Source organism: Rhizophagus irregularis, chromosome 19, assembly GCF_026210795.1.
Source record: "Rhizophagus irregularis chromosome 19, complete sequence".
Lineage (NCBI taxonomy): Eukaryota > Fungi > Glomeromycota > Glomeromycetes > Glomerales > Glomeraceae > Rhizophagus > Rhizophagus irregularis.
In genome coordinates, this window is record NC_089447.1 from 28,258 (window position 1) to 41,225 (window position 12,968).

Genomic DNA, 12,968 nt, shown 5'->3' on the forward strand with positions numbered 1-12,968 from the left:
GCAAAAATAATCTAATTTTATAATAATTTATTTATTTAGCCTTAAATCACTTAATAATTGATCTAATATTTGCATCAAATGTAAAAATTCTAATAAGTGTGTTATATAATAAGTAATGTCAGAAGTCTTCTAATTTGAAATTAGATCTAACACAATTTTAGCATATGATTGAGGAAGCAAATCCTGAACTTAAAGAATTCTTTCTTTTAATAGTAAATACAATTATTTCAAGAAATCGATTAGCTCATAATAAATTGAAGGCTAAAAAATTAATTGTAGTATTATGTTATATAATTGCTGGTTTACATAACAAATTTGTCAACCAGTTCAAACTAGAAATCAGGTTATATCTAGCAGCATCAGGAACTACATGGGAAGCTATTGATATAATGTCAAATCTTGGATTTTTAGCATGTGGCAAGACAATTGCAGATTTTCAAAAAAAAATTCAAACCATACACTTAAAATTGAAAATCACTTTTCAGAAAAGGTAAGCTTTGATTTTTAATAAAAAAAGTTTTAGAAATATAATAATTAAATTTTTTTTTTTAATATTAGAGGAATTGCTTACACATTTACAATGTAGATGATTAGTTGATTACTATGCCATTCATGAAAAAAGAAGGCCAAATATAGTATCAATATTAGTGGCAAAACATTTCACTACTTGTCACAAAACCCGTTGTAAAATGTTCTGCAGTACCACTTACATTTGATAGTATATTTATTTACAATCCAAATAATATTGAAGCTCCAAGGATTTGTTGGTATTTACTCAACAATTATACTGGGATATTTGATGTTTTATATACAAATTTTCAAGAACATCAAGGTATTAATACTTTTGATCGTATTGAACTTTTAACAGTTTATATTTATGATAATGCTATTGCAAAATGAAAAGAAGAGAGATCAATGAACAGGTTACAATTAATTGGTCTTAAAAAACAGAATTTGCATTCAATGCAGGATTATTTAAAAGCATTACAAATAATTTTAGCTATAAATAAAAAAACAAAGCATTTAAAAAACCAAGTTGCACCAATTGTTGCAGATTGGCCTGGATAACTGTTTATTAGAAAAGCATTAACACATTTGCATATATTAGGATTACAATTTGCTATTCTACAAGAAATTAAATCATTTATATCAATGTTAGGACCACTTCATCTTTCTCTTAATAGTAGAGAACATGTTATGATAATTTATTATTTTTTTTTGAACAAATGTTTCATTTGTATTTGGTGAACATAAAAAATTAGCCAAAAAACCTAAACCATGGCAAATTAACCTTCTCCTAGAACTTACACGAAGTGATTGGCTTAGAATTAAAAATAAAATTATGCAAAAATTTGATTCAACATGCAAGGATGTTGAATATCGAATAGCAATTGATTTATTGGATAATTTAATTCCCCCTATACTTGATGTTTATGCAATTTTATTTAGATCTGGTTCATTTGAAAAATATGTTGAAACTGTATTTCACATCTGGTCATCTGGACCTTTGCATTATGATGGAAAAGAAAAAATTACAATAAAGCTCCTCTTGTATTCTTATCAGATCTATTCTATTGGCAAGATACCCATCATCCATTTGCTGATGCGATTGAAAAATACCTATCATGTTTTAATGATTATTATGTTGAAAACGCTCATAGTTGAATAAGAGCAAATACATCATCAAATGCAACTGTCAAAAACATTAAAAAACAGACCTATGTTATTGGTAAATACCAATATGTAATAATTGTAAAATTCAAAATTAACATATTTTGTTTTAATAATAAATAGCGGATCACGATCCAATATTTAAAGATACATATTGTAAAACTCGTCATTATCCATACAGCTCATCTAAACTCAATTTTCTATCAGATAAAACAAGTCTTTTTCTGTTAAAATACTTTCATAATATATTTTGCAATCAAAACAATAGTATTCCAGTATACAGCAATGGATGCGCCATTTACCAACAGCATACAGCACATCACATCCACCACAACTAGGATTATGTGACTATTGTAAACTTCAAATGAATGATGATAGTGTAGTACTTGTTTGTGGCCATGGATATCATTCAGCTTGCTATGTGTTTATTGTGAAAATTTTTATAAAAACGGTATCTATGAAAATGTAAATGCATTTTTAAAAAGAATTGAAAAAGGAACAGATATGCTTACACAGGATGATCTAGATGATGAAATTATCGAAGACGAGGAAGAAGGGACGGAGGAGACAGAATGTGAACAGACAGATATATCTGTCGCATTAGCACTAGCAATTAACAATATAAATTACTGGTAATAATGAATAATGTAAAATAAATTAGAAATGTAATAAAATTTTTCCCTCATTAAATAACAATAACAATAACAATAATAAAGATATTGCTCTTTTTTAAATTAACCTTTATACATACAGTTACGACAGTCACATAACCAGTTACATATATATTAACATTATTATATAAATTATATATAATACAATAGGCTAAAATTCGTGTCTAAGGTAGGGATGTTAACGGTTCGGTCCATCCGGTTTTCGGTCCAAAAACTGGTGGTTTGAGTACAAAACCGAACCGTTATAGGTTTAGAACCAGAGTTTGAACCGAAGTTTGGACTGAAGTTTAGACCGAAGTTTAGACCGGATATTTATAGTATTTTATACAAAATTGTGTAATGCAGATCATGAATTTAAATATATCGTATATCGTCAAAAAATTTTTTATTATAAGAAAAAAAATTACCAACAAAATTTCATATAATGTAAAAAAAAAGGAAAAAAAAAAAGACATATTGCAAGTATTGATTTAATTTTCCATTCTTTCTTTTTCTGATATCCAATTTTTCATGCATATAATTGCCCTTGCCGTTTCAGGATCTAACCTATTTCTAGTTTTTGAAATAGTTAATCCCGAAATTGAAAATGCCCTTTCTGATGGAACCGACGTTGCTTGGATTGTTAAATAATCCTTAGCTATTTGAGATAGTACTGGGTAATCCTTTTCATAAGTTTTCCACCAAATTAAAGAACCTGTATTACTATCTACTGGAGAATTTAAGTATCGATCTAATTCATCATGCGATACTTCTTGACGAATATTATTTGGATTAAGTAAATTAAGAAAATAATCACGAGATGATCGTGCTGGTGCTGATGGTATGGTTTGATTATTTAAGGGTAAATATGACAAATATAATTCTTGTAATTTACTAATAATTTCAGTTATATCATTATGACTAAATAATGTGGTTTTGTAGCGTGGATCTAATATTGAAGAAGTAATGGAAGATTGATTCAAATATTTGTCCCAATAGGCTTTCAATTTATTACAAATTGCTGATGCTATTGCCTTTTGTGTATGGTGATTTCCTCTTTGATAATGATCCAATTTTTTAAACATTCCATTAAAAACCAATCTTATATCACCTTGTGTAGGATTTTTTGATGATGATAATAAATTGGTTGCTTCATACATAGGTTCTAATACCTTTGCTAATTCCTGTAAAAAAAAATAATAATTAATAAATATATAATTATAAAATAAAATAAATAATAATTTATAAAATAAAAAATACCTTAATATGTCGCCATTCAGATATTGTTGGAAATAAATCTCCAAGTTCTTCAACATTTGTTGTTGCAAGTAATTCTGAAACACCCTGCATTAAGATTTGTCTATTAATCATAAAATATGTGGAATTCCAGCGAATGTCTATATCTAAAATTGGTTTAAGAAATTTAACTTTTTTAAGGGTACAAATTTCTGATAATTTATCCAAAAATAATGGTGAATTCTTGATTTTAACAACAAATTGACGAAGTTTTTTGATTTCATTTCCAACATGACTCATTCCTGCTTTTACTGCTAAATTTATAATATGTGCAGCACATCTGTAATGAGTAAAAGCCATATTATTAAACTCCTGATCTAATTCAGTTGCTAGTTGATTACCACATGCTATCATGTTGCTTCCATTGTCTGTAGTTAATGCAAGAATATTATTACTGATACTAAACTCTTCAAGAATTTGTAAAAGCTTGCTAGTAATTAACCCAGCTGTATGAGAACCATTTACAGGAATTAAATCAAGTAAAAGATTTTTTAATTCCCAATTGTTGTTAATATAATGCATTGTTACTCCAAGATAACAATCTTTTGAGATTTCTGAAGTCCAAATATCAGTAGTAAGAGAGATTTTTGAGTTAATTTGTGAGACTTCATTAATTAACACATTTTTTCTCATTTTATAATTTTCTATGAATTTTTCCTTTAAGGTTTGTCTGCAAGGTAAAATATAGTGGGGATTCAATTTATTAATTAATAATTTGAATTCAGGATTTTCAACAATGGTAAAAGGTTGCAAATCAGTTGCAACAAAATCAACCAAAGAATCTGTGATAGGTTTAGATTTTGATGGAGAGTAAGGTTTAAAACGTAAAGTAGTTTGGCGGGTTTCAGGTTTTTTATAATGTGATGGATGTTTTTTAGTTAAATGACGTCGAAGTGTAGATGTTGGATTACCAGGTGAATAAAGTTTTGCACACAAAATACACTTATAGTTTGTAATTAACCAACTTTCCTCATCTTGAATTTTTTGAAAAAACTCCCAAACATCTGCTGACAATTTCTTATTTATAATTCTTTCATCATCAGATGCTAAGGAATCATCTGATAAATTATTATCGTCATTTTCAAAAACTCCCGACATAGTTGTAATAATGCAAGGTGATATAAAAAAATGTAAGAATGTAAAATCCGTTATTCTTTTATTGTAAAAAGTTACGCGTGCAGATACACGTAACCGTTAATTGAACCGATCTAAAACCGGTTCACTAAACCGGTTTCTATCGGTTCGGTCTCGGTTTGGTTTGACGTTTGAACTGAACTGAAACCGGTCCTATGATCAAACTGCGGTTCGAACCATCCAATCATAAACTGTTAACATCCCTAGTCTAAGGTAACTTTCGCAAGAATAGAGATCATTAGAGATCAGTTTCTTGTTACGTTAGAGTAGTATTGAAGAAACGTTCTTGTAAAATTTCATGGCAAACAGACGCGTCTCTCATGTGATGTAATATGTAGGGATGTTAACGGTTCGGTCCATCCGGTTTTCGGTCCAAAAACTGGTGGTTTGAGTACAAAACCGAACCGTTATAGGTTTAGAACCAGAGTTTGAACCGAAGTTTGGACTGAAGTTTAGACCGAAGTTTAGACCGGATATTTATAGTATTTTATACAAAATTGTGTAATGCAGATCATGAATTTAAATATATCGTATATCGTCAAAAAATTTTTTATTATAAGAAAAAAAATTACCAACAAAATTTCATATAATGTAAAAAAAAGGAAAAAAAAAAGACATATTGCAAGTATTGATTTAATTTTCCATTCTTTCTTTTTCTGATATCCAATTTTTCATGCATATAATTGCCCTTGCCGTTTCGGGATCTAACCTATTTCTAGTTTTTGAAATAGTTAATCCCGAAATTGAAAATGCCCTTTCTGATGGAACCGACGTTGCTTGGATTGTTAAATAATCCTTAGCTATTTGAGATAGTACTGGGTAATCCTTTTCATAAGTTTTCCACCAAATTAAAGAACCTGTATTACTATCTACTGGAGAATTTAAGTATCGATCTAATTCATCATGCGATACTTCTTGACGAATATTATTTGGATTAAGTAAATTAAGAAAATAATCACGAGATGATCGTGCTGGTGCTGATGGTATGGTTTGATTATTTAAGGGTAAATATGACAAATATAATTCTTGTAATTTACTAATAATTTCAGTTATATCATTATGACTAAATAATGTGGTTTTGTAGCGTGGATCTAATATTGAAGAAGTAATGGAAGATTGATTCAAATATTTGTCCCAATAGGCTTTCAATTTATTACAAATTGCTGATGCTATTGCCTTTTGTGTATGGTGATTTCCTCTTTGATAATGATCCAATTTTTTAAACATTCCATTAAAAACCAATCTTATATCACCTTGTGTAGGATTTTTTGATGATGATAATAAATTGGTTGCTTCATACATAGGTTCTAATACCTTTGCTAATTCCTGTAAAAAAAAAATAATAATTAATAAATATATAATTATAAAATAAAATAAATAATAATTTATAAAATAAAAAATACCTTAATATGTCGCCATTCAGATATTGTTGGAAATAAATCTCCAAGTTCTTCAACATTTGTTGTTGCAAGTAATTCTGAAACACCCTGCATTAAGATTTGTCTATTAATCATAAAATATGTGGAATTCCAGCGAATGTCTATATCTAAAATTGGTTTAAGAAATTTAACTTTTTTAAGGGTACAAATTTCTGATAATTTATCCAAAAATAATGGTGAATTCTTGATTTTAACAACAAATTGACGAAGTTTTTTGATTTCATTTCCAACATGACTCATTCCTGCTTTTACTGCTAAATTTATAATATGTGCAGCACATCTGTAATGAGTAAAAGCCATATTATTAAACTCCTGATCTAATTCAGTTGCTAGTTGATTACCACATGCTATCATGTTGCTTCCATTGTCTGTAGTTAATGCAAGAATATTATTACTGATACTAAACTCTTCAAGAATTTGTAAAAGCTTGCTAGTAATTAACCCAGCTGTATGAGAACCATTTACAGGAATTAAATCAAGTAAAAGATTTTTTAATTCCCAATTGTTGTTAATATAATGCATTGTTACTCCAAGATAACAATCTTTTGAGATTTCTGAAGTCCAAATATCAGTAGTAAGAGAGATTTTTGAGTTAATTTGTGAGACTTCATTAATTAACACATTTTTCTCATTTTATAATTTTCTATGAATTTTTCCTTTAAGGTTTGTCTGCAAGGTAAAATATAGTGGGGATTCAATTTATTAATTAATAATTTGAATTCAGGATTTTCAACAATGGTAAAAGGTTGCAAATCAGTTGCAACAAAATCAACCAAAGAATCTGTGATAGGTTTAGATTTTGATGGAGAGTAAGGTTTAAAACGTAAAGTAGTTTGGCGGGTTTCAGGTTTTTTATAATGTGATGGATGTTTTTTAGTTAAATGACGTCGAAGTGTAGATGTTGGATTACCAGGTGAATAAAGTTTTGCACACAAAATACACTTATAGTTTGTAATTAACCAACTTTCCTCATCTTGAATTTTTTGAAAAAACTCCCAAACATCTGCTGACAATTTCTTATTTATAATTCTTTCATCATCAGATGCTAAGGAATCATCTGATAAATTATTATCGTCATTTTCAAAAACTCCCGACATAGTTGTAATAATGCAAGGTGATATAAAAAAATGTAAGAATGTAAAATCCGTTATTCTTTTATTGTAAAAAGTTACGCGTGCAGATACACGTAACCGTTAATTGAACCGATCTAAAACCGGTTCACTAAACCGGTTTCTATCAGTTCGGTCTCGGTTTGGTTTGACGTTTGAACTGAACTGAAACCGGTCCTATGATCAAACTGCGGTTCGAACCATCCAATCATAAACTGTTAACATCCCTAGTAATATGACCATCGTAAATCATATATATATATTATTGTAAATAGTTTGTGTAACAATAGACATCATAGGACTTCCATCATGCTTGATAGAATTATTTTTCGATAATTATTTTTCGATAACAAAAATCAAAAATTTATTACCATCACACACCATCTGCATGTATTACATTTATTCTTTTCGCGTTCGATAAATTATTTTTATTCAACACACAGTCATTATTTTATTCTTACATTTTAAATACATGAGTTAAAAAATAAAAGCTCGCAAATACATACTTTATTAATACTTTATTACATAATGGTTTATACTTTTATTATTGAATATTAATTTTCTTTTTGTAAATATTATTCTTTTTTTTCAATAATTTCATACTGTGCAATTATTACAATATACATGTGATGAATTTTACATTCAAATCCACCAACCAATTATGAATACATATCCACGTAATTATTATTTGATTTAAATGATTGAAAGTAAGGTGTTTCTCCCAAAAGCCTTATTACTCGTCTTATTTTCCAGTCGCATATTTCTTCTTCAGTCATCACATCATATGCATCCTCCATATTTGCGACATCATCTTTAAACTCAAGGTGAACCTTAGATCTATTTAGAAATAATTCTAGCCCATGATTGTCGTCCATAGATTCTTTAGTTTTTTCTTCCTCAATTCTTACTTTACTTACATCGCCTACACGCATATATTGACGGAAGTTAAAGGATTTTCGTGATGCAAGTAGAGAATCATCATATTGACTAAATGCACGCTCAATAATGGGGATTGCAATATTAATATTGACTCGAAACTGCATAATATTTAATTTACCTTCCACATCTTTCAACCAGAAAAAAATCCATTCCTCGTTCAAATTGGTAAGAACTATGAATACAGCTTCGTTTGAGCGAATATTTGCCGTGAGAAGTTGTCCAATGGCTTGAGGAATATCTATATCTTTGATTTGCTTCTTCAATTCGATTCCGGCCTGAATTCCATGGGACAAAGTATGAGCATTTGCATTGCTTTTCTTTGCAATCACCACATCTGTGGTCCCACTTATTTCGAAGGGCATCTCGTCATATTTTACTGACAAAAGCGACTTTTTGGATTTAACGTCATAAAAATCACTTTTATCGGAAATTTTGATGTTTTCCTTTAAGTAAGAAATGTATCCTTCCTTAGTAACAACTTCATCCTCAATGATGTCATCTGCTTGTTGATTTTCAATTTTTTTTCGGTCCCAATCGTATCCCTTTGCGCTACTTTCTGCCAGAACCGTTCTGACATCCTCAATGTCGAGTGCAATTATAGAAAGTTGGAAGAGATCGAGCAGTGTGTCCAAATGCGCTTGCGTCATCTTTGAAAGAGATACAGTAGGTTTTTTTTGTTGGCCTGAAACTAAAAAAAAAATAAGAAGCTGGAAAAAAAGATAGGATAGATCCAAGAAATCTATTACCTTTCAACAACTTTAGTGACTTGTTGGTTCGAGTCAGTGAGCGCTTGGGTCATATTTGTGAACATCTCATTCTGTTGTCGATTCGATGCAGTGAGCGCTTGGGTCATATTTGTGAACGTCTCTTTCTGTTGTCGATTCGATTCAGCGAGCGCTTCGATCATACCATTTTGTGCTTTGGTTACATTGTCGAGAAAATTATTCTGTGCTACTGTGAATTTCTCAAACTCCCGTCTCATTACCTCAACTTTACGTTAAAACATATTAGGAGCACAAGTCAATAAAGCATTACGAATGTCATTATAAGCGTATGATCATTATTTTGATATTGGCAACTTTTTCGTATAATCAACATTAACGTAATATTCCATGAAATCTATTATCCACTTACCGGTAGATAGAGGTGACTCAACGATAATATGTAAAACACCTTCAGGAGGTTGCGTTTTAAAAAATGTTCCAACTCTGCTTGGAGGTAGAAACTTTCGACCATTTAGCGTATCCGCGATGTTTACATTAACGTCATCGAGAAGTTCCGATTCGAGGGGGACATTAACAATCCATAGTAAAAGTCTCCTTGTTGCAATTGTATTGAAATCTGGCTCGTTGCATTTTTTAATTAACTCCTTAAGTTCAGTATCTGTCGTCTCATTTTTTGCTGTAATTTGGAAATAACAACTCGGAGGTTCACGGTAAACTAGACAATTAAGTGTGATCCTTGTAAGATGTTTAGGCGTAGTAAACAAAGTAGACGTAGCAAGCGAAGCAGACGTAGCAGACGAAGTAGACTTCTTAGTTGGAATGCTTGTAGAAAACTTAGATTTAGATGGAGTAGGTTTAGACTTTGATTTTTCCATACTATAAACGTGATGTTAAACTACAAAATTCAAAAAATTAATGTTACACGTGTAAAATTGGAGATTTTTCCAATCTTTGAGATTTTTGGAAAATAAAGTCAAAGAATCGAATTATGGCATTATTTTGTTCTAGCTGCTCTAGTTAAAAAAGTTATTTACACGAAATCACACTAAAAAATTATAAAAAATTTTAAGACAAAAAAAAACAAACTTTTAAAATCGAATCACAACATGATATCAAATATTTTTAATCTGACTGAAATTTTTAACTATTTTTAGGGCTCAATCATTAAATAAACAATAAGAATCAAGGTAATTGTTTTTTTATCATCTTTCACGAGCTATTCAGGAAATTATAATAATTATTTTTAGAGTAAATTTATTCATCGCATATCAGAGACCCGGAAATATTCCATTATTATAATAAAAGAATAAAACGGAATTTTTGCTGCATAATGGAATAAAACGGAATTTTAGTGAATTTTGATAATTTTATTCCGACACGTGACAATTAGCCAATCATAAATGCAGATCATCGGAATAAATTTAATGTCTCCGAAAAAATTTTTTTAATGTTAAAATGTCACGGTTACTGCTTTTTCACGTGCGCAAGAATTTTCTGAAGAGAGAAAAATATTCATCAAATTTTTGAAGTTATTTTTTTGCAGATAATGGAAAACTTATGTGCCGTTTTTGTGATCATAGTATCAACTTTTTGGGATAAAGTTTCATTACAGCTTCCTCTTTTAGAAAAAATTGCGCGAAATTATATTTGGTTACCAATCTCTTCCTGCGCAGTAGAAAGAAGTTTTTCCGCGTATAATAAAATTTTAGATGATAGACAAAATTTAAATCCAGAATCACTTAAATTCCTTACTATTATGTACTTTAATAATCAAAATAGCAATAAATAACTATAATGATTAGTAAAATTTATATCGGAATAAATCGGAATTTTTACTGTTATCGTGATGATTTGATATCGGAATTTTTCCGGGTCTCGGACATCACTTATATAGATCATGTGATCTATTACCATGTGATACTGTCTAGGGGTGTGGGGGTTCAAACTGGTTGGTTACACAATATAATTTCGTATTACCAAACTGTCCCACTACCGTCACCCCTGAATTTTATTATTTTAATATATCCAAGACAACATTCCAAGCCTAAAACTTTTGACACACAACATTTCTAAAAGCCGATGTTCGAGAGTAGATTAGTGTTGGTTATAGTTGCCATCGAAATTATTATTACGGTTACGGCACGTGCCGTAATCACCGTAATTAAAAACCGTAAACTGTAATTGCCGTAATGCCGTAATGCCGTAATTTAACTTGACGCCGTAATGCCGTAGTGTAATATGCCGTAAATAAATAAGACTAAACTTAATTTCAGCCGTTCGTAATGCCCGGTCAACTTTTTTTAGCGTTATATCACGTGACATTACACCAATTTCCAAAAAAGGAAATTTTGTCCCTCAATAAATCAAAGAAATGGGTTACACAAGGTTACATAAGGTTCTAAAAAAGGAGATCTTTTTGCCGATCATTTGGTATTATTCAAGTCACGTGATCATAATTAATTACGGCATTTTATTACAGTTACGGCATTATTTACGACATATACGAAAAAAAAACTCTCTCCCCTTTCCATTTTTTTTAAAAAAAACCGCAGTAATATACTTTTTTTACAAACACTTATAGTTTTTTCTAAGGAGCGAGGACCACTCGGTGGTCTCTACGGAAAGGTCTCCTTTTATTACCCTTGACCTCTGAGAGATATGGATACAGAAGATATACCTGTTCCACTTCAGTCTGTTCATAATGACCAGACTATTTTACCTTTACCTTTTCCCTCAAAAACGTTTAATAATACGTCCAATACTCATGAAAATACTTTCCTTGTCTCTGTGAAAAAATTTCACGTGATGACAAAACGCTGAACCGGTTATAACAAGATTTATGAATTTAGGCGCTCAAAAAGTTTCTTTTTTGAGCTTGCTGATCCTTTCTCAGACACCAATAATCTTCATTTATTTTTACACACTAATGATTATCACATGGATTCTACGCCTATTTGATACACATCCACAAGCTATTTGCCTAACACAAAATATCAAATTAGTAAAATGCTCACACACTTTTTTACTTTACAAAAAGTTTTACCCTGACGTATTCAACAAAAGTATTTTGATTTGATTCGCCGGAAATTATTGGAACAAATTGACTTCATCAAGTCACGTGCTTCTAAAAGAACTTTGAAAAATTCCATTACACGCACTTTCTTCTCATTCTCTTATAAGCGCTATCGCTTCCATTTTGGCATTTACATCCCTTGTGAACACGCTTACTCACCTGGTTCGTTAAACTCTCTCACCCGGTATCATAACCCGAGCCCTTTCATTATGTCTTTAAATAGACGCGCTTGTGGTGCTCATCAATCTGAATTTTCGAGAAAAGAAATCAATCATCACCTGAAACCTAGGCCTGATTGGGACCCAGGATTTACAAATTCAAAATCTTCACACGCAAACTTTTTATACGACCTTTGGCAACATCGATGGAAAAATGAAATTTTTTCCAACCGTCTTGGCATTCAATACAATGTATGTTTTGCAACCAACAGTAGTAATTTTGTGCGTAAGCATCCAGGCGCCTACATTTATAGGAAACACCTTTCAAATTTCAAATTCAACCCTAGCAGTAATGCTGCTACAAAACGTAAACAGGAAACCCGCTTCAAGAGACATTGTGCACGGGTGTTCAAAAATATCAACCCTACATCCCGCATTATGAAAGAGGACAAACTCGCAGCAGGGAGACGTTTTCGCTTCCTGTTCCATGAATCTCAACACATTTATTCACCTGTTCACCATCTGAAATTCAAACGTTTTTCAACAGAGAAATTATTACTCGATCTGGTTGATTATACATTTAACATACCTCACCATTCACTGGACAATCCCAGTATTACGCCTATAATTCGTTCACAACCTTCAACATCATATAGGCCTTCTGGTACCAACACAATCCCCCATTATATGGATGCAGAAGAAATCACGGCTTTCGGCGATTACCTAATGCCACTTGGTAAACCCACCCTCTTTATTACGGTCATAACCCTATAG

At 30.8% G+C, this 12,968-nt stretch overlaps 4 protein-coding genes across 4 annotated transcripts; 2 read left to right on the top strand and 2 right to left on the bottom strand.

The window, feature by feature from the left end:
- Nucleotides 1–1,342: 1,342 nt before the first annotated feature.
- Nucleotides 1,343–2,307, top strand: OCT59_010551 (uncharacterized protein; the record flags this gene model as incomplete). The annotated part of the gene is made up of 3 exons (XM_066135999.1): nucleotides 1,343–1,480; nucleotides 1,940–2,122; nucleotides 2,188–2,307. 3 exons carry the CDS (start codon nucleotides 1,343–1,345, stop codon nucleotides 2,305–2,307), a joined length of 441 nt encoding a protein of 146 aa, XP_066000677.1.
- Nucleotides 2,308–7,803: 5,496 nt separating this feature from the next.
- OCT59_010552 (uncharacterized protein) lies at nucleotides 7,804–8,600 on the bottom strand (the record flags this gene model as incomplete). Its single annotated transcript, XM_066136000.1, has 1 exon — nucleotides 7,804–8,600. The coding sequence occupies one exon, from the start codon at nucleotides 8,598–8,600 to the stop codon at nucleotides 7,959–7,961; it is 642 nt and encodes a 213-aa protein (XP_066000678.1). The 3' UTR covers nucleotides 7,804–7,958.
- A 217-nt stretch (nucleotides 8,601–8,817) lies between these two features.
- OCT59_010553 (uncharacterized protein) lies at nucleotides 8,818–9,838 on the bottom strand (the record flags this gene model as incomplete). The annotated part of the gene is made up of 3 exons (XM_066136001.1): nucleotides 8,818–8,926; nucleotides 8,985–9,228; nucleotides 9,373–9,838. 3 exons carry the CDS (start codon nucleotides 9,836–9,838, stop codon nucleotides 8,818–8,820), a joined length of 819 nt encoding a protein of 272 aa, XP_066000679.1.
- A 2,407-nt stretch (nucleotides 9,839–12,245) lies between these two features.
- On the top strand, nucleotides 12,246–12,968 carry OCT59_010554 (uncharacterized protein; the record flags this gene model as incomplete). Its single annotated transcript, XM_066136002.1, has 2 exons — nucleotides 12,246–12,480; nucleotides 12,742–12,968. The coding sequence occupies 2 exons, from the start codon at nucleotides 12,246–12,248 to the stop codon at nucleotides 12,966–12,968; spliced, it is 462 nt and encodes a 153-aa protein (XP_066000680.1).